This window comes from Branchiostoma floridae, chromosome 4, assembly GCF_000003815.2.
Source record: "Branchiostoma floridae strain S238N-H82 chromosome 4, Bfl_VNyyK, whole genome shotgun sequence".
NCBI classification, from domain to species: domain Eukaryota; kingdom Metazoa; phylum Chordata; class Leptocardii; order Amphioxiformes; family Branchiostomatidae; genus Branchiostoma; species Branchiostoma floridae.
The window spans coordinates 4,080,197-4,102,670 of NC_049982.1; the positions used below are offsets into that span (position 1 = coordinate 4,080,197).

The 22,474-nt window shown below is 42.6% G+C and overlaps 1 protein-coding gene across 1 annotated transcript; it reads right to left on the bottom strand.

Moving 5' to 3' along the window:
• Positions 1 to 821: 821 nt before the first annotated feature.
• Positions 822 to 22,143, bottom strand: LOC118413222 (IgGFc-binding protein-like). The gene is made up of 16 exons (XM_035816454.1): positions 21,987 to 22,143; positions 21,671 to 21,747; positions 14,960 to 15,132; positions 13,506 to 13,603; positions 12,798 to 12,937; positions 12,366 to 12,499; positions 11,256 to 11,489; positions 10,208 to 10,329; positions 9,595 to 9,747; positions 8,896 to 9,069; positions 8,134 to 8,330; positions 7,154 to 7,284; positions 6,360 to 6,515; positions 5,922 to 5,981; positions 5,506 to 5,692; positions 822 to 3,263 (listed from the first exon to the last, which is right to left on the bottom strand). Exons 2-16 carry the CDS (start codon positions 21,732 to 21,734, stop codon positions 3,259 to 3,261), a joined length of 2,028 nt encoding a protein of 675 aa, XP_035672347.1. The 5' UTR covers positions 21,735 to 21,747; positions 21,987 to 22,143; the 3' UTR covers positions 822 to 3,258.
• Positions 22,144 to 22,474: the final 331 nt, after the last annotated feature.

Sequence of the window (22,474 nt, forward strand, 5' to 3'; positions counted from 1 at the left end):
CAATTCTTTACGAATTATGCACCTTTTGGGCTCCTAGCAGCGCCATCATTGGTGTACGCGTATTTCTTGAAAAAAAAAGTACTAAAACACGCTTAAAGCACTGAGATTGAACCTTACATCTGCTTGGAGATCAATTCCGCGAGGACGGTTGCATCGTTTTTGAAATGGCCCACATGGTTGTTCGCGCTGATCTCGAAAGAGGGCGCACTTGATCAAGGGGTTTGAAGCGGCCAGTCAGACGGCACATTCTTCTTCCCAGCCCCGATCGCGCAACTCGTGTGTCATGGCGGGTGCGTCATGCCCGACCATGCCCCTAAGGCTTGTCTCGGCCACAAAGCCCCGCCAAGGCCACTAGCCGCAGCTAGATACTCATTTACACCTGAGTTAAGTGGGGAGAGTCGTGTAAAGTGCCTTTCCCAAGGGCACAAGATCGGTGACACAGCAGTCGGATTCAAACCCACCACCTCTCGGTCTCGAGTCGAATATGCTGCCACTGCGCCACGCGGCCTCACGACTACATTACGCAGGTAATAAAAGTACTCTAACGAGTAATTCGGAAGCCATCACAACATGGCTGCCGCAGATCAACGACACCAATCCAACTCTGTTCGACCCTCATTCCTACCAAGAAGAAAGCTATCTGCATGGGTTTCCTAGAACTGCAGGCGACTTACAGGAGGCTGGGGTACTGCAGGGTGTAGTCCTTGAAGTCGAGGGCTAGCGGTTTTCCTCGTTCTTCTGTTATCAATTACCATACTTCGGCTCTTTTATCCCCTGACTTAAGCATCGACTTATTTATGAATAAAACAACGACACACATATACTGCTTTTCCATCACCATTTATTCGCCACCTCAAGCCGAAATTCGCTCTACATTAATCTGAATAGGTCTGTGTTGAATGATGCTGTAGATGTTTTCCATTTCATTTTGATATCTAGTTTTAAAGTTTTACAACTGTATGTTTTAATGAAGCATACTATTTCACAATGAGGTCGTATATGCTTACACTTATCAATGCTAACAACAATGAGTGTGCAAACATACTATGGTTCTAAAATGATTAAAAGGCCACAACTGTGGACTTAAGGCGGTTCGTCACTTGTGATGGATCTATAAAGACAAATCATTTATTGATGGTGATGTTGCTAACTGAACGTTTTACATGTAGAGCTGTTATTAGTGGATTAATATTCTAACAGTGAATCGTATTTACCGCTATATTTCGATAAATACCCCTGTTTGATAGTTTGGCTTGCCAGGTGTTAACCAGTTCTCAACTCTAACCCAAGCACAGACCTTTCAAAGTATATTCTAGCTTTTAATGCATCTCTAATGCAAAATAAAATCATGATCAATAACGATCTCTCTAGTCTCTACTAGGGGTGGATACCGGTACGGTGTACCGGTACAATGCCGTTTTTTTCTTGTTGGACCAGTCCAGAAAAAACGGACCTGAAAAAAATCAGTACCCGGATGTTGGACCGATTTGAGAATGAACAGGCGGGCAGAATCGGCAGGCGGTCACGTGTTTTTGGGGCTTGCCGGGCCAAGAGCGAAGTATAATATAATAAAGAATAGTTGATAGTCATTTTTAACAAGTTTCTGCAGTGAAAGTTGGTCTAAGTTAACAGAGGCATTGGCGTTGTACATGGAGATAGGATTTAAAACGCCAGTAGAAGTCAGATATTTTCACCAAACAGATTTTATTGTGGCGAAATGGACTATTGTTTTGAGTATTCACAAATTTGACATAAAATTACCATATAATGATCCTCTAGACCTGTAACGTACCTGTACCTAAATTTCCTGTACCGGGGCCCAACCCTCTTTACGCTATACGATGTTGTGACTTTTATTTAGGTCAAAGGGTAAGAATAATTTAAGTTGCTATCCTTTCAGGTGTCAAATAAAGAAAATTGATAGATAACATTGTTCATCTTAGAGAAAGACAATATCTCAATATCATTTATAGCGTTATAACTGTTGCAAACAACTGTACAATTAAGATGTTTGTTTTGTACTTTTGAATATCTGCCAATCTTGTTTGTTTGTTTGTTTGTTTTTATTTTAATCTTAAATTATTCCTAACCTGAGGCCCCGTAGTTTCTTGGTTATTAACATCTTGGTTAATCAAATAGATATTCTAGTATCAAGCACTATTATTGCAGGCGTTTCCTAGCCGGTAGCGCAAAAGCAAAACAAGAAAAGTCCTTAAGATAAGTCTGTTTCAGTTTATGATATGTCACTATTGATCATAATAGTCAAGACAAAAAGGTTTAATAGCTGGCTAATAACAGTTGCCATTTTTAGATATAAGTCTTCTTTTCAGACCAGATCATGAACTGAGTTTAAGGGGAACAGTGCCCTGGATTTTGCAACATGGAATTGATGAGGGGGAACAAGGGGCAGTTACAGGCCTTGGCACTTACCTGGCAGGGCATCTAAGGGTCAGATATTCTTTGGCACAGGCTCGGCATTGTTTACTTCGATTACATATGAGTTACTGCATGAGCGGTACTTTAATTACATGTATTTTTGAATGGGCTATTGTATAACCTCTCTCTGTCGAGAAAAAGTGTTCAAGGTTGCTGCGTGATATTGAATCACTTCTAAACCAAAATTAGCCAGATTTTTAAAGAATTTTCAAAGCAATCTTCATTTTCCTCTCTTTCCAACTTGTTGATATCCAGATATTAAACCTTTTTGAACTCGAGTTAGTAATTAGATTATGCTGAAGTAAATGTGATAGTCTTATATCTAACCACATTTCTAATTCCCGATATAGTGAGTGTTCTTACTCAGCTAATGTCAACAGCATTGAGAGTGATATTGAACATCTAAATGAACCCGAAAATAACTCCAATTTTTTGCCATTAATAACATGCTGACGGGTGTTAATACGATGGATGTAATTAACATTTTGATATGAAATTTAGGTGAGTAAATTGGTTGCAGTTTTTAATGGTATCCTGTGGTCTTCTGCTTGAAGGATTTTCAAATGAATTTGTTTCAATATCCACGAAATGAAATTTGTTCTCTGAACTTCACAAGTATGCTCAAAACTTGTCTGCTACAGTGACTGGGCCTCAGTTTATTTGCACAGGCAGTTTTCATCATCATCAGGCAGTTTTTACGTTTGCTGATTGAAATAATTTTCTTACAGTAGCCCCCCCTACCCCCCTTCAGGCAGATATAGCGTCCGATGGAGTGTTGCATTCGTCCGTGTCGTTGGTGAGTCGTCTTTTTCCGGTTTGATCTTAAACTGTGATAGAAACAAAGGATAGTATTAGATCTGGGGGAACACATTCAAACCTTCTTACAATTAAAAACACAACCCACAAAGAGGTTCACGTGGAAGTCAACTATTTATAAACTCGTTCACTATTTCGGTTACGCATATGCGGCAACGTGACTTGTGGGTAATATATCAAAGATGAAGACCTCAGTGATCTGTAAGCAGTTCTCGTCTCAAGCCGTTGCAATTTGCATAACAATGTCCAGACGTATTTGTTGAGGTATATTGCATGAGGAATGTTTATTTTTCTACAGTACCTTTTGTTGTACTTGCGTTTATGAAATAGGAAAATAAGTTTTATACACGCCTACACAGTTGAATTTCTCTCTTTATTACACAATTTACATTCTATGAAAAATGACAGTCTTTCTCCATTCTATTCAAATTACCATATTTACCTTCGCCAATAATGTTTGGGCAGCGTTTGTGGGTATGCCAGTGTGTTTATTCGTGTGTAGAAGACCAGCATAACTCGTTTGTAGGTATGTGTGTTTATTTGTGTGTAGAAGACCAGCATCACTCGTTTGTGGGTATGTGTGTTTATTTGTGTGTAGAAGACCAGCATAACTCGTTTGTGGGTATGTGTCTTTATTTGTGTGTAGAAGACCAGCATAACTCGTTTTTGGGTATGTCATTGTGTGTTTATTTGTGTGCAGAAGACAACCATAAGTCGTTTGTGGGTATGTGTGTTTATTTGTGTGTAGAAGACCAGCACAACTAGTTTGTGTTTGTTTGTGTGTAGAAGACCAGCACAGCTCGTTTGTGGGTATGTATGTTTATTTGTGTGTAGAAGACTAGCACAGCTCGTTTGTGGGTATTTCTTTATTTGTGTGTAGAAGACCAGCATAACTCGTTTGTGGGTATGTATGTTTATTTATGTGTAGAAGACCAGCACAACTCGTTTGTGGGTATGTGTGTTTATTTGTGTGTAGAAGACCAGCATCACTCGTTTATGTTTATTATTGTGTAGAAGACCAGCATAACTCGTTTATGTTTATTTGTGTTGATTTGTGTGTAGAAGACCAGCATAACTCGTTTATGTTTATTTGTGTGTAGAAGACCAGCATAACTCGTTTATGTTTATTTGTGTGTAGAAGACCAGCATAACTCGTTTGTGGGTATGTGTGTTTATTTGTGCGTAGAAGACCAGCACAACTCGTTTGTGGGTGTGTATGTTTATTTTTGTGTAGAAGACCAGCATAACTCGTTTATGTTTATTTTTGTGTAGAAGACCAGCATAACTCGTTTGTGGGTATGTGTGTTTATTTGTGTGTAGAAGACCAGCACAACTCGTTTGTGGGTATGTATGTTTATTTGTGTGTAGAAGACCAGCACAACTCGTTTATGTTTATTTTTGTGTAGAAGACCAGCATAACTCGTTTGTGGGTATGTGTGTTTATTTGTGTGTAGAAGACCAGCACAACTCGTTTGTGGGTGTGTATGTTTATTTTTGTGTAGAAGACCAGCATAACTCGTTTATGTTTATTTTTGTGTAGAAGACCAGCACAACTCGTTTCTGGGTATGTGTGTTTATTGGTGTGTAGAAGACCAGCACAACTCGTTTGTGGGTATGTGTGTTTATTTGTGTGTAGAAGACCAGCACAACTCGTTTGTGGGTATGTGTGTTTATTTGTGTGTAGAAGACCAGCACAACTCGTTTGTGGGTATGTGTGTTTATTTGTGTGTAGAAGACCAGCACAACTCGTTTGTGGGTATGTGTGTTTATTTGTGTGTAGAATACCAGCATCACTCGTTTGTGGGTATGTGTGTTTATTTGTGTGTAGAAGACCAGCACAACTCGTTTGTGGGTATGTGTGTTTATTTGTGTGTAGAAGACCAGCACAACTCGTTTGTGGGTATGTGTGTTTATTTGTGTGTAGAATACCAGCATCACTCGTTTGTGGGTATGTGTGTTTATTTGTGTGTTGAAGACCAGCATAACCCGAATGGATTGTATTGATATTTGGTACGTGGGTAGGTCTTGATGAGACCTGGAAATGATTACATTTTGTGCTCCATAGCGGCTTGAAACGGTAAGTACTGCAGCGGAAGTTCCGGGTTTGATATATCGATGGACATGTTGTGGCCATGATTTGTTTATCGGTAATGGCTTTCGGGGCAAAGTAAGTTTTAGGCCCCCTGATGGCTTGTTGGAACTGCAGGGGCCAGTTAATTGACTGATTGACTGAAAGGGACTAACTCAACTCACCGCACGCCAGGTCGTCCACGATCCTGTTGGCGAGCGCGCACGGGTCGCTGGAGTCGAACACGTTGGCGCCGCTGCCTGCAATGGCCTGGAGCGCAGATCCGTCGACGAAACTTCCAATAGCCACGGCGTACATCTCGATCCCTGCGTCCCTTGCATCGCTGGCGTCGTCAGCAGCATCACCTTCGGTCTATCGAGGCGATAACAAAATACACGTGTCAGCAGGAATACTCACTGCAGAGATGGTTCATTACTCTTTTCGATAAGCGCGGCAGGTTCTTTTAATAACGTGCGTGAGGCCTCTCGGTCCCGAGCCAATCACGCTGCCGCTGCGCCACGCGATCTCACTAATGGAATGAAAGGTGACTTCGCCAATGAGAACGAGGACACAAAACCACAAAAAAGGAAATGTTTCATACCTGTCCGTCTGTCAGGATGACAGCGGCACGAGCAGCCCCGTCGCGGAATTTGGACTTGGATTAAACAAAAATAAGTTCAATTAAAAAAAAAGTAACATAAACAGTGTCACTGACAAAGCATAGTGCATGCTATCTAAAATGTGTGACATTTTTCAAAATCAGGTCCAGTTTCTTGTCTGTCGCTGCTTTGTGCATCTTATTTCAATGTCTCTGAAATGAAATGAAATAAACTTCATCGGCATGAAATAAACATCATTGAACATAGGAGGTTAAATTAGGCACACAACATCAATGGTTGAATTTGACTCCCAATGTGCTACTGGATCATTTTACCGACAGAGAGAGAGAAAGAGAGAGAGAGAGAGGGAGAGGGAGGGAGAGAGAGAGAGAGAGAGAGAGAGAGAGAGAGACAGACAGAGACAGAGACGGTGGTCCTACCGTAAGACGCATGTAGCGAATAGCCAGGGGGGTACGGGTAGTGCCTCCTTCTGTCATCTCGTAGTGGATGATGCCAGACACAGCGGGGTCGTCTGATGTGTATGTTCCCAGGGTTATGATTGTCTTCGGGACGCAATCGTACACGATGTAACCAACCTGTGTCAATGAAGAATACTTGCCATTAATATTTTGAGTGAGCGAGTGAGTGAGTGAGTGCACAAGTGAGTGAGTGAGTGAATGAGTGAGTGAGTGAGTGATTGAGTGCACAAGTGAGTGAGTGAGTGAGTGAGTGAGTGAGTGAGTGAGTGAGTGAGTGCACTAGTGAGTGAATGAGTGAGTGAGTGAATGAGTGAGTGAGTGAGTGCACAAGTGATTGCACTAGTGAGTGAGTGAGTGAGTGAGTGAGTGAGTGAGTGAGTGAGTGAGTGAGTGAGTGAGTGAGTGGGCGAGTGAGTGAGTGCGTGAGTGAGTGCACAAGTGAGTGCACAAGTGAGTGCACTAGTGAGTGCACAAGTGAGTGCACTAGTGAGTGAGTGATATTCTGTGACCTTCTTAGGCTTGCAAGCAAGTGTTGACCGGCAGGGCCAGGAGCCCTGTCTAGTTTCTGTAGTATTGTTATCATCTATTTGCTGTCCTACCGTTCTTTAAAAGTCTGAAACAAGCTTGGTGGTTGTTGGGGTGAGTACGGAAATTTTGGGGGTGTTGGAGACAAATCTAGCTGCTCTTTTGTTTGTAGTGCTTCTATGTTAGCCAGAAAATTATCAGAAGCTAGGGTAAAATCAACCATTGCTCACCCCGATTTGAACACCTCGGTCCGCAATGCATTGGAGGGTGTCGACGATGAACTGTTTGGCTTGGTTGAAGATGGATAGTTCGATGCTTGAAGAACGGTCGAGGACGAATACAACATCGGTGGTGCTGCAAGCTGCAGTTTACGTACAAGAAAATTAATGTTCTTTTAATGTCTGATAATATATGATAGACCTACAAAATATATTGTTCCGGCCATTCCGTAATTTGATGCTTCTTCAAACAGACTGATTTTCACTCTATTGCCGTCGTGAAACAGTGTCAATGATGCATTTGAAGTGGTCATCAGCTTAACAAGTGATTTTTCCCCAATGAGACTGATATATTTTTGGTTACGTTGCCATTTAGAAACAATAGAAAAGTCAATAAGGTAATCGGAAATGGCTGCCCACATTACTTTGCGACCAGACAAACAATAGTCAGTGCTGATGATATACAGTATAACATTCACTGTAACTCACAGCTAGAGGCACACACGAGCCCAATACAATACTTTACCAGACAAAACACGCCATCTCATTGAAACATCTCAAGGATCCAATGAATAATCAATATGAGAGTGGAAAACTTTGAGTGTGCAGGCTTCACTGGAATAAGCTTACGGTGTCTGCAAACGAGCACAAATACTTTCCATCTAAGAACAGATTAGACAAGACAGTCTCACCCTTTCTACTACAATATTCCTCTAGGCAGAACACAGTACAGACAGATGTCATTCTTTCCACGAACTGTGTCCGAGTGGAACCTGCTTCCTGCAGAGATGGTGACTGCCCCATCCCTGGAATCCTTCAGGGATAAGGTGGCATATCTACACTAACAGTTACAGTAGACCCCCAAGGCATAACATTACCTGAAACTACAACAGACAACCTCCTGTACCAGCACCTCTTTTAAGTGTGGCAGAAACATCAACAAGATGATGGTGGCCACCTGAATATTAAGAAGAAGAAGAAGAGACACTCACTACTGGCAATATCTTCGTCGATCAGTCCGTCGCCGTCATCATCGATGCCGTTCATCAGCTCTTCGTCCACACGCCCGTCACAGTCGTTGTCCACGCGGTCGTTTGCGATAGGCTGAGTGACGTCGCACGGCGCGGAAATTTGGGCCAGCCGAAGCCCACCTGGATAGCCGTACGCCTCGTACAGCGTGTAACCATAGCTAGGGAGAATAAAATGGTGTTAAAACAATATTATACAACTTGTAGGTATTCCAGTAGTCTCAACCAGACTGACTATATGCTGGCTATGATAGGGAGAATGATTTGCCAGGAGAGTTTTGCTGCTGGAGGGGAAACAGTTAACCTTAGCTTTAACTGACGACTCCCCAGGCCAATTTTCCGACATTTCTTGTCAAATTCTACGATCCCAATACCACCTTAGGGAGGTTGGTAGAAGCTAGTGTACGAACTACACGTATCACCCATCTCATGAAAGAGAAAAAAGACAACGCGAAGCTTGCAAACACTAAATTAAAGCATTGCACTGAACTGAGCAATATCAGTAGTTATGGTGGGTTCTCTTAACACGCTCGGAGTGTGACTCGGGTCCTTAGACTGAGGACGTCCTTAACCTAAGCAAGGTTCTAATTTTTACATACACCGTATGTCGGATACGGAAATTTGTGTGAAAACAGTGCAAATGGAAACCAGTGAGACTTGTAATTCAATACGGCTGTTATGTTCAGATTCTAACCGAGGATATCCAGATTCAGTATGAGATCCCACCTGAAGAGACCGAAGGTTGCAATGGGGGAAGAGTGACTCGCTGTGTGTGTGCCTGCCGAGATAGTCAGTTCAGTGGCCTCGTACGCAGTCCCCGGCACGGGCTGCCAAACAGCGTTTGGATGATTAACCTCCACCGCTGCTCCATCGAATAGGAGACCAGCTTTGTCAGCGGACCTGTTATTAAACGGAGAGACGAAATTAAACAATGATGAAGGTCCCAAGGCATCCGCTTTCCCTGAAACAAATCAATGATGTTATCACTTAATAGAAGACATGTAAAGATTACCTTAAAGAAAAGAAATGGAATGGAACTTCACGACAAAGTGACACATACAAACTTACACAAACGCGGGCGAAATCAAAGTCATACAGACACTACACACACACACACACGCGCGCGCGCGCGCACACACACGCTCGCGCGCGCACACATGCACACATACACATACGCACACGCGCACACACACTCGCACACACACACACGCGCACACACACACGTGCACACACATTGTTCGTCCAATGACCAATGACATACGCATACACACACACTTGTTCGTCCAATGACCAAAATCAGTGACATACGCGCACGCACGCACACACACACACACACACACACACACACACACACACACACACACACACACACACACACACACACACAAACGAATAGTCTTTCAAAGAGAAAAAGGAAACGCTCACTTGATGGCCAGGTTCACGTGGTGCGTGGTTCCGGCGCCAACATCGTGGATAAGGTCAATGGTTGAAAAGGTGTAATCTGCCTCAAACTGGGCCACAGGCGGGATGAACATGAGGAACGGGTCAGTTTTCGTATTATCAGCAGAAGCTGTTTTACTGTAGAGAAGCAACAGAAGCCACAATGAAAATGTGGTTATTTAAATCCCGTATCCTGCCCAATTGCAAGCATTTTGCTTACAATACCAAGTCACCCCTGCTCTCATTGATAGATACATTGTATATTGGATTCCTAGATTTGCCACCAAGAAATGGGTAATCTGAAAATGTAACAAAAATCATGACACCTCTTAAATACCTTCTTAAGTTATTTCCATTCAAGGTTTCAAACAAAGTAGGCCCTGCAGTTCAGCAAGCCGCTAGGAGGCCTAATTTTTAACTTACACCACTTACTTCATATGATCTCTGCCCAAGAGCTACCTACCTCTCAAAAATCACGACAACAGTATTTCTACAACCAACACGATTTCAAAACCAGAACTTCTGCGGTACACACACACACAGACAGACAAATACTTCTTAGTGAAGGGATTAAAACTTTTCGCTTGCTTAATCACACCTGTACTGTGCCAACAGCACTGGTTCGCTGGAGGTCACGTGCAAGTACTCGTTCGACCCAGCCTCAAATTCCCAGAATTCCCCAGCGTTCAGAGTAGGCGGGCTTCGATTGGTAACGGTGATCTTGAAAATAAACATAAAAGCAAAGAAGCATTAGTACGGTTAGGCTTGTGTTACTTCCTCTCCATCTGTGTCTGTACCTACTGCACGCCGCGAACATTTAGCCCATCTGGATAGCGGTACGCCTCGTACAGTGTGTAACCGCAGCCTGTACCTACTGATATTGGCCTAGATATACAGAAACTTTGTGGGGGAATGGCATAAGTACATGGAATAACACTCTGGTTGTTTTGGGTAATGTTTTACACTTAGTATCTGCATTCATCTAGTTCTTTCTTCATTATAAGTTCGAATATTTCATCAAGAAATTCATCATCAATACTTTCATTACAAGTAGGACACAGTCTCTAGCTGGCTAGAATATTATTGTGTCGACCCATTCCAATATCTAAGCAGTGTGCAGGGATTCTGAGTTTTGTTGTGTTGGATTTGTTTTGGACTGACAAAATGTATTTCTCGATGTGAAATTCTTTATTTTTGAACATGTTTCGAGAATAATTTTTTACCTGCAGGTAGGGTACTCAATCAGATTCCTTTGTAGCGAAATGGACCATTGCTTTGAGTATCGCCCATTCACAAGTTTTCACAAACAATTCGGTCCATGTTCAGGTCCGGACCTGAACCTGATCCTCTGGACCCGGACCGTACCTGTAACTGAATTTTCTGTAACGGTACCCACCCCTAGTAAAGACTACGTCACATTTCCAAACCGGGGCCCGGCCGGGCAGCTTTCGGGAACGAAAAGTATAATATAAAAGACACCAAACAACACAAGACGTAAAGAGAACAGTCCTGGGCATTATCTGTGTATATTTTTACGTATACATTTTTATTTTTCGTTTCTACAAACAGCCCGACCGGGCCCCGGTTTGGAAATGTGACGTTAAGCCTAAGGAAAGAAGTGCACAAAAGACGGAGGTATGACCTACCTGCGTGTTGTCTCTAGCGGCCACAACACGGAAGATGTCGCCACCGGTGCGCACTGCCAGCGGCACGGTGATGAACTCCTTCCCCCAGGTGTCCACAGGTGGGATCATCTCCACCAGGTAGTCCCCCGACCCGCTCTGTCCGTTCCCCACCACGGTAAACAGGTTTCCGCTCAGCACAGTCACCGGCCGGTCCGCTACGATCCTGGAGCCGGTCAGGTCTGCGGACGCTTGGACCTGTGGGAATATCAGATATGATCATTCTATCTTTCTATAGATAAATAAATGTCTATTTGCGCCTAATTATATTATTTAATTTACTCATTTGCAAATCCATGCCCGTAGGCTAATTGCAAGGGTGCAGACAGTAAAAAGTAACAAGTGTCTATTCTATGCAGCTATCTTATGATTCTACATTCTTTACTGGGAGGTTTGACTTCTTCTTTGGAGGCAGTGACTGATGATAAGTCCAGTGTTTTTTATTATTAGTGTCATTATATATCAAAATTGTATAAATACAACAATAAATAACATACTGGGAGAGGAGAGAAGTTAAGGTGGAAATTGTTACTGTCGAAATAATTCAATTGTCATAATGACTAGATTCATAAGTGAACATTTCTATCAATTAGCACATTGATAATGTTAGGGTATCGTTGTATTTGCCTGCACAGCAAGAAGTCAAAAGCTGAAGATGTGGTATGACGAAAATGGACACGAAACTGCCAATGACTGTTTTATATAGCCGGTATGAGATGACGGTGCACGTTCTGTAACATTCTGTTTATCATATTGACACGACATCAAGTACAATAACTATTGTATGGTCAACTATAAACCACAACAAGAAAGGGAGAAAGAATGCAGAATACATCTTACAATTCTACTAATTAAACAATATAGGATAATAAGATTCTACTAATTAAACAATATAGGATAATACGAGAAAACCTCTATACAATCAGCTGGGGCTAATTTAAGTGTCACTATCTAATTACAAAGCAATCTTTTATGTATTTACCTATCTTAGAATTATGATAGCTGTCGGATCTGAAGATATACTAGTAGTCAAATCTACTTCTGGTATCTAGTATCTTGAAATCTGTAGCTTACCTGAAGTGTTTCCAACCTATCCAGTTGGACAGAGAAGTCCTGTCCTGCTGTGTAGCTGGTGCCGTCGAACGTCACGGCCTGGCTCGGGGTGATGGTGACAGTCGTCCCGTCGTGCACGCCGACGACTCCAAACTCTGCAGAGATAGAAGAAAGTCGAGGAAGCACCAAGATGGTGTTTAGATTGACATGTGGAGAAGCGACGCAAAGTGGGAAGACAAGGTCCTTAATACATGTCAAGGGTTGGGGGTCACCGAAAATGACTGGAGGATCTGCGCCAACAGCACTGGTCAACCTGGCGAGAACTAAGCATGTCTGCAGCCGCGACGCATCTGAAATGATCTTTTCCATTGATTTATTGAAGCAACGGCAGGTTATGGAGAGCAAATCCGCGCGAAATCATTTGAAATTCTATTCAATTTTTCCAGGCCTTACCGGATGGTAAGTTGTAAAAGCCCTCTTCGCTCCACCCCCTTGTAATCGTAGCACACGGCACGAAGTACTCAGTCCCCAGGACATCGGTGGGGAGGGCCAGGTAGGCGTCAGACGAGGCCCATTCGGCAAACACTCCGTAGCTGCGGGTGCACGTGCATCGTTATTCATCATACTGCACTCTAAGCCCTCTAATGATGCAAAACAACTATGTGCAATTCACTCGTTCCCTCATGCTGTAAGGCTAAAAATGTTGCTTGATATTTATTTTGATATTTCTATGATTGAAACAAAAAGTAAAATCTTTTCGATTCCAATTGGGAAATTTTTAGGTCGTTTTAGGTCGGTAGTCTACTGTTAGGTGCACGCTGCTCTTGTTTAAATTAGTCATAACTTCTGTGAAACGGAGGTTCAAGTTGCTGTCAATCGATGTTTGTGTGCCTGTTATTATAGGTTATGCACGCAGCTAGCAGGAAGTTGGGTCAAAAGTGATAAAAGATAACTCCAAGGGTCAGATGCAGGGAGTGGTAAGTCTAGAAATACTCATAAATCAAACATGACGGAGGGTCCATAGAAGAGGCTAGTAATTCTAGGGGAGGTATTTTAAGTCTCCCTGTCCATCTATTTGGCTACTGTTTTCACAGATATACTAGTATATTTCCCATATGCTTTTTTATGTTTAATTTGATTAATGGAAAAAAAAACCCTCACACCACGATCTCTACATCCGACGTAACGTGGATGGCCTTGTTGCTCTTCCCGCTGCCGCGAAGCTCCACGTCTACACGTGTCAGGGACACTTCGGTCACCTGAGAAACAGTGAAGGATAGTATCAGCTTTGTGTTTGTGGCTGGGTACTCTCCAAGCAGAGGTTAGGCTCCGGTTGTTTTTTAACGTTTTTTTAGTCGTTTTTATCGGGCTTTCTATTTTTTTTATTATATCTTGCTGGGTCAAAACCTAACACAGGCCGGACACAAAAAAAAATGACAAAATAGAAAGCCCGATAAAAACCACTAAAAAAACGTTTAAAAACAGCCGGAGCCTAACCTCTGCTTGGAGAGTAGTGGCGCGGCTGGGACCATAACTACGTCAGGGATCGTTATCGACTTCCAGCAACCTTTGACCTGCTGATGACGTCACACACTTCCGGAGGGTCACAAGTGTAATAATTGAGTCTTTGAGTTATCGATGATCATCAATGAAAACAAATCAATGAATACAGAAAAGACTATCGAACACACGGTGAGTCAATTGCCATGTGTTGTAAAATAGTTCAGTTATTTCAGAATGTTGCACAACATCGTACATATTAACTAAATGCTAATTCATTTACTCTTTAGATAACACCAGGGCGAGTATCTCGAGTGATCCTTTCTTCTTATTTGTTCTGAATTCTTTACGAGCACTTACATCAATGTGTGTGGCTTAGCTTAATCTAGCAATAGGAAGACTTGGTACAAAATATGTTCATGTCCATATGATTAGTTTCTCCAGTACATATAGCGAGTTTCTGGAACTCTCCATTCTGGAGTCAGCCTAAAGAAGACTAGTGGTATGATCATGATACCGGTGGTTCAACTCATTTGTATGGAGGTAAACGTGTAACGTAGCGCGATGAATTCAATACTAGGGACAACTTATAACGTCGATATCATTAGGTAAGGACAATTCAGACTGATAATCGCGATTACAAAAACGTTCCTGCTGAAAGACTTTCATGTTTCATCAGCTCAGAATAGGGTCGTCATCTGACCAAGAAGTCAAAGGTCACGTGACAACAGGCATAGGGTGTTATGCATATCGTTAAAATCAATTTTCACACGTTTTCTATGACATGTATCTATTCTACCATGTGGCATTTCAATAAAGGTCTCCATTCCAGCTAATATGGAGCCTCCCAGACTGAAGGAGACCAGTACTAGCCTCTACCAGGCTCCAGATGTCGCTGAAAAAATAGTACAAATTGGCCAAATAAGACAAAAAAGATGAGAGGAGTAAGACGGCCGAGTAAAGTTTGCAACCTAAATAGTCGCCATCGTCTTTGAAGTCCACTGTTCGCTGTCTAATAGGTTCCGACGGTCCTCGACAGGAAGTGTTAGAGGTAACAAAACTTCACTAGGCAAATACAGTGGTGTGGTCATATCACATATTACGGTAAGACTTGCCTGCCCCACGGTGGCCGTTTCCGTGATGATGTCACCCGAAGCAGGCAGTGTGATCGTGATCGTAGCCACTGAGTCAGACTGGGTGGTGATGAACAGGGCCGGGTCATGTCGCTGTCTCTGGAAGTTTTCCGGAAATGTCAGGATGAACTCTGTGCCCTTATTATCCGGGTAGGCTGAAACAGAAAATTTTAGCAAAGATGCTGAAAACAGAAAATTACTCTTCGACGACAACGTCGATCTGTCACTCTTCTTCTTATTTTGGGTGAGAGAAACGAGCTGTACATGTATATAGGAGCAGTGAAAAAGGTTCAACATGGAATTCAGAATAGAAGGAACAGAAAGGGCTATGGCAAATAAAGTTTTCCGAGCCATGTATGATCCGAACAGTTGACACCATGTAAAAGTAATAATGCACAGCAGCCATCCTCAATTGAGGTGAAGTAAAATGCTTTGTCAAGTACAATGTAGCTAGTAGGATAAGGTTAGCGTCTTCAGTCAAGCACACTACTGTTAAGACTCGAATGGAAGGAAAAATGTCATGACCGTATGTTTCTCCAGTGTTGAAATTGCTAAAAGAAATCCAAGATCAAACAAAGTTTAAGTAATGTTAATACATACATGCCAGAAGTGAAAATGAAGCCCTGTGAATACATTCTCTATACATCTTGTAACCAAATTTCAGGTAACCTAAGCATTATATTAGAGAGTTAAAAGTGGAAATAATGAGGATAAGATAATCTGTATGAAATTGATATCAATTCACTCGTAGCATCTCCACATCTACATCATTGTTTCATACATACTTTGAGCAGTTAAAAACGGCGCAGAAACAAGCAGTGCTAGTATTCCCTAAATAATGTAACCCACAATAATTAGACTTCGAGGCGCCCTCGTGCCACTGCGGCATCGAATATTTGCTCCTTGAATGTTGGTATGGAACGGAATGGAATTGCTTCATCTTACAAAGTGCCAAAAATGACTTTGATAATTGAAGTTCTACAACCCTGACTTGGGCTAATATTGCTTAGGTTGCCTTTCAATACAAACAACATATTAGGCATTTATTTTTAAAAATGGTAAAAAATCCTAATATGAATCTTAACTGCGGTTAATAACATGCAAAATAAGATAAACGGTAAAGCAAAGCATTTCAATATCGATAACATATTAAGAAAATAAGGAAAATTTATTGGAATAACTAGTCTAATCTAATGACTAAGTAACATAACATAACATGACAAAACATAGCAGAAATATAAATCAAAAAGTCAGAAATTGAGCAAACTAGATTTAATAAAGAAGGAATTCCGGAAACGCAGACAAATCAAGTGGATGTAAAACTGGATCAACTTTAATTTGGTTTTTGAATATTGGAAAGGACGACATGAGCCCTTCCCGTTGCATCGCCTCTTCGGTGCGGAAGCCAAGTATGGTACAGGTTTGACTTTAACAATTTTTCTCCAAACTCGAGCGGTTGTTTTTAGATCGTGTTCATTGACATGAATCTTAATGCGTGAAGCCTCATCATTCGTGTCCCGGTGCTGCACACTGTGTTGTGTCCGTTTCCAATTCAAACAAGGTTAACTTACAGGTGTGGGGGGAGGGGGGGGGGGGGGGGGTTACAGCCAATGACACTGAGAATCGGAACGGTACATTTAACAATCATGTCTGGCTCAAAATGAAAAAAAAAAAAATAGAAGAAGGAAAAAATCGCAAATACACAAAAAGCCAAAACGAAAACAGAAGTTTCTTTTAAAGAATAAGATAGATAAGATAGAGCGATGTTTTAGTTAAGAAATACGATAGACTGTGCTCTGAATATTCATACAATGGGTAAGTGTCTACATTATGTACATGGTCTTCAAGTAAGGCCAAAAAAGATTTCAACCACCTGCAAGTGTGTAGATCGATTTTAAAGAATCATGATTGGCTGAGAGGGGCAAAAATCAACAAAAAAGTGTATGATCATGTTATGGAAAAAGAAGTCTTAAGGATAAATCCAGAACACATAATCTCCTACTGGGAAGACGACTTTAACATCGCTCTTCCATGGAGACAAATATTTCAATTGGCACACAGACTTACAATCGATTCGACAAGTAGGATATTCCAGTTCAAATTATTACACAAGTTCCTCGCTACAAACCGGATGTTGTACATATGGAATATTAAAGATAATTCGAAATGCTCTTTCTGTGGCGAAGACGAAGAAACTGCTAAACACTTATTTTGGAACTGTCATATTGTAACATCTTTCTAGAAAAATGTGCAAACTTTGTATAACAGCGTAACAGGACATTATTTGAATATTGATAACGCATTGAATGTAATACTGGGAGATTTAGAGAGTGAAAGTCCTATCACGTTAACGTCTAATGTTGTTATATTGTTGGGGAAAATTTTCATCTATAGAAATCGAGAGAAATCAATACTGTCCATCAATAAGTTTATTACCTTCATTAAGTACTTTTACACAATGGAAAAAAAACCTATAGCCACTCGTAAAAACAAACTGTATGTACACAACAGAAAATGGGAACCTCTGTATTCTCTTTTAAATGCCGCATGATTATTGTATTGTACATGTTTTACCTGTATGTATGTCTTTGGTATCTGAATAAAGAATAAGATAGAAAGGAGAAATCTCACGTCTAGTCATTGAGTTATCATAAAATCCCGCTCATACCACCGCTATTTCGTCCTTTGTTTTTATCTAAACGAGAGCCACAATATTGAGCCCATGAGTCGGAGCCGGATCTTTGATCTGATGATACTTCGTGTCATAGTTCAGATGAGCTTCAATGTATTTCAAACGACCGGACGAACAGACCACAGTCATGTGTATCTTACATTCTGTTGAGAAAATTCGACACCATTTTCTCCACTATCCGCTATCATAATGGGTGTGCCATTGGCTAATCAAGTCCCATTGGTCTGAAGATAGCATGTGGGGGTCCGATGTACAGGGATCCGCCAGTCAATCCGCCATGCAAGTTGATGGTGGGAATATAGTTCAGAGCCTAAAACTCAGTCAAGATTTTTTTCCTGGTCAAATGGGTAGAAATCCTGGCAGTTTTGAGGTGGGTGTGACAGGGGAGGGTTTCTACTTTCTGATTAGGGCCAAAAAGCTGAGTTTTTGTTGTTGTTAGGGGGTATGAAGTTGGGACTTTTTTGTCCTAGCACATGGCCTCCTCACTGGGTTGTGGTGCGGTTTTGAGGTCATGGGTCAATCTTTCAGTTTCCCGGAAGTTTGTGCCGTTAGATTCATGACGAAATGTGTTTGTTTGGATAGCTGAGATGTCGGGCTTCCAAATGAGGGTATGTTTGTGTGCCAGTAACGTCAGAAAGTTGAGTTATTAACAGTTGCTTTCTCCTCTTTTTGGCATAGGAACCCATTGTTAAGAGGCTGTACATTGAATCACTGGCGGATGCCCTACATGGTTTTGAAACCCAAAGTACGTCACGTCGACCCTTCAAAATAGCAGAGTACACAAGAAAAACAAACGGTTCTAGTCCATGGTACAAGCCACAAAATACGTGTAAATGACCGTTGCCGGCTTGATCCCTTATGAGTGGCGTCGTTGTGGGGTATAACTATAACCGGTTCCGGGTTCGATACTCGCCATGCTCCAGAAGGTTTGGCCTTGGGATCAATTGCAATACACGCATTTCCCGCAAGGTGGAGTGACGCCCTCGGCTAATCCGCCAAAAGTGTAGCAAACACACGCACGGATTTTGGGCGCCAATGTGCCAACCTTTTGGACCAAATGCAATTAACTTTTATGTTCGCTTGGGCTGCCCTCTTTCCAATTTAGGGAGGTCCAACGGAGTAAAATGTACTATCTTTATGGACGACCAACGGTTTTACAACATGCATATGAAGTCGACCTACGATCCAAAGTTAAATAACGATTCCCCCAACTATATAACATACGAGCAAGACAACTTGTCAACTGACACTTTGTGCCATGGACTCGCGGGAAAAGAGGCCGGGAAGACCGCCTCTCACCTACCTGGGCGTGGTGAGGAAAGATACAGTCAAACCTGTCTATAGCGGCCACTCAAGGGACCGGACAAATGTGGCCACTATAGACAGGCGGCCTCTGTATAGAGGTGGTAACTTGTAGATAAAATACCCAAGGGACCGACAAAAAGTGGCCACTATGGACAGGTGGCCCCTCTGTAGAGGTGGCCCCTAATACAGGTTTGACTGTACAGTCAAACCTGTCTATAGCGGCCACTCAAGGGACCGGACAAATGTGGCCACTATAGACAGGCGGCCTCTGTATAGAGGTGGTAACTTGTAGATAAAATACCCAAGGGACCGACAAAAAGTGGCCACTATGGACAGGTGGCCCCTCTGTAGAGGTGGCCCCTAATACAGGTTTGACTGTACTGGGCTAGAGAGACTGACGACAATGGGGAGGCCACACAGGACTGTGTCTGTATCTGTATCTATATAGCCGGATACAACTGCCCTCCGGTGTAAGTTAACACACCAGCTTCGCAGGCATGTGCACGTGGCGCGACAGCAGCTAGCTTTATTACGCTAAACGACCTGAAGCTTCTGGGCGGCCATGGTGGTTTGGGTGGCAGCGGAAGAGTGGCACTCCACACAACTCAAGTAAGTCAAGTCAATCGTGGTGAACAATCTTTAAAGTACTCGTGTAGGAACACGACAACGCCGGCCAATTCTGACTATATCCAATGACCTGCATGAAATGGCTACCCGGCCCAACTCTACTATACGTACATGAAGTTAGGCTTTAGTTATTGTTGAATGTTGTGACTATCAAGCCTATTACACGTCTTCAAAGAAATAAAACCTGATAAGGAACATTTTAAACTACCAGGAGACTTGATCAGTGGAAAATCTACTTGTGGCTTCCTTTTCAGTTTACGACTTGGTCCCATGGCTCAAGTTGTTCCATATTATTTTAGTTTAGTTTAGTTTAATTTAGTTTAGTTAACGTAATTTCAGTGTGGTTCTCTCTTCAGTTTGCCAGGCTCATTCTGTGACTCTACTTGTAACTCTCTCTCTCCAGCCTAACAGGCGAGTCAGTGGCTTCACTATGCCTTCATGTCAGTGGCTTCACTATGCCTTCATGTCAGTGGCTTCACTATGCCTTCATGTTTCTGGTCGGTTCGTTTGCTGCCTCAACTTGTGGTCCTCTTCTTCTTCAGTTTTCTGGGCGATTGGTTTGCTGGCTTGACTTGTGGCCCTGTCGCCAGTTCGTAAGGCCACTCGGTCGGTAGCTCTACTTCAGTGGCCCTTTCTTCAGTTTGCCAGGCTGGTTCTGTGGCTCCGAGAAATTGCGGCTCTGCCTTCAGTTTACTGGTCGACCAGTTTGCTGGCTTCACTTGCGGCTCTCTCCACAGGCTTCGAGCAATTTGGTCGTAGCTATACTTGTGTCTCTTGCAAATGCGTGCAAATGTGGCGTCGGGCGTGGCGTAACTGGTAGAGCTTTCGGCTCGGAATCTATGGGTCCTGAGTTCGATTCCCACCGTGCCCCCGACGTTGTGCCCTTGGGAAAGGCACTTTACACGACTTTCCTTCTGTCTGTACCGTGTATGTGGCATTGTTAATATATAAGTTACAAAACTTGAGTGCAGTGCCACATCGTCCTCGTCTGTCCAAAAGCAAATAGAAAAAAAAATGCGTGCAAATCTTCCGATATGGTTCCCCATATAAACCTGCTCTTTCTGAAGTTTGCAATCTTTATTTCACCAGGCGACTCGGTCGGTGGCTCAACCTGTTCCATATTTATTTTACGTTAGTTTTACTTTATGCCATTTCATTGCGATTCCCTCCTCAGTTTACTAGGCGACTCGGTGTGTGTCTCTTTCTACAATCCCCGGAACGACTCGTTTGGTGGATATCGATCGACTTGTTCCATTTTATTTTATTTATTTTAACTATTTCATTTTATTGTGGCTCTCCCTTTTGCTTGCCAGGCTTGTTCTGTGGCTCAAGTTGTAGCTCTTTCTTCAGCTTACCAGGCGAGTCATTCGGTGGGTTGACCTGAGGCTCTCTACAGTACTAGTATCCCGGCGATTTGTTTGCTTGCTCGACTTGCGACTCTGTTGTCTATTTGTCAAGCGACTCGGACGGTAGCTCTAGCTACTTGCAGTTCTTTCTTCAGTTTACCAAGTGACTCATTCGATGACTCTACTTGTTTCATTGTATTTTAGTGCATTTTGTTTCCTTCCCTTTTAAATTTAATCTGGCTGGAATTGTGGCTCCTTTATTAGTTTACCAAGCATATTGTTTGATGGCCCTACTCTTGTTCCATTTGATTGGATTTCATTGTGACTCTTTCTTCAGCCTACCAGACAACTCGTTTGGTGGGTTGCCTTGAGGTGGCTATCTCTCCCTCCCTCTCTCTCTGTCTCTCTGTCTCTCTGTCTCTCTGTCTCTCTCTCTGTCTCTCTCTCTCTCTCTAGTTTGCTCGGTCGGTAACTGTTCGGTGGCGCTTCATTTCACTAGGCGATTCGTTTGATGGTGGGTTGTCGGCTGGACGACTTTGCTTGGAGGCGCGGTGATCTACTATGCAGACTGTCTTGTCTTTTTCTTTATCTTAGTTCTGCAATCTTTGCACAGTGCACATGGATTCAACACAATATTAAATAGGCTAGTACTGATGAATTGGGAGGAAACCAGGAATCAAGTACCTTTGGACATCTACCAAAATCAAAAGTATTCACACCCACCCTGAGCCTTAGCCCCGCCAGCAACCGCCAGTAGGATAGTCGCGACTAACACAGTCCACAGCATGGCTCTGTCGTCGCTGTAAAACAGGATATGCGGGTTAATATAACACAAGCGCGTGAAAGTGGATAAGAAATTAACGGAAATAGACAGAAATTAATGGAAATGCACAGAAATTTATGGAAAACGGATGCAAATTCATGGAAATGGTCAAACACTCATAGAAATGGACAAAAACCATGGAAATGGACAAAAACTCATAGAAATGATGATAGATTTGCTTTGAAACGACTCAAAGCGCGTAGGAACATCACTTACTTGCTCGTGTATCTTCAAAAATGCCGAGTGTACGGTCGGTGATCTGAACCAAAGTCAGTCCCGCGGCTCACAAAGTTTTCTTCTGAAGACCCGACGAGAAGTGGTGAAGCGATGACGAGGGAATGTGTCAGCCTGGCTTGCACAGGCCGTTTTATCGCAGTGAAGTGGAGATGTTCCCATTGGTTCGTATTTTTGGAGCATTACGAAGACATTTCTTCGCCAATCAGAATCGTCCAGCCTCGCTGCGTCATCCGATCGATGAAATGTGGCAATATCGGTGTGTCGGATCAAATGATTTTGCTTCTCATGTGCTGGCGACCAGGCAATGTACGGCAACTTTGCACCGCCAGCAACTTGACTAGTCGCCAAGTGGAAACCTAAGACCTAAGATCACTTCAGGTTGCACCTTGTCCTAGGCTGATATGTGATGATCTTACATATTCAATGCGGTAATCACGTGACCCATTAACATTGCATCATCCCGTATA

Coding starts and splice junctions, on each gene's coding strand:
- LOC118413222 (XM_035816454.1), bottom strand. CDS start 21,734: ATGCTGTGGACTGTGTTAGTCGCGACTATCCTACTGGCGGTTGCTGGC. Junction 13,604..14,959: donor AAACGGCCACCGTGGGGCAG/GCAAGTCTTACC, acceptor ACTGTTTCTCAG/GTGACCGAAGTGTCCCTGAC. Junction 5,982..6,359: donor TTCGCTACATGCGTCTTACG/GTAGGACCACCG, acceptor ATTTTTGTTTAA/TCCAAGTCCAAATTCCGCGA.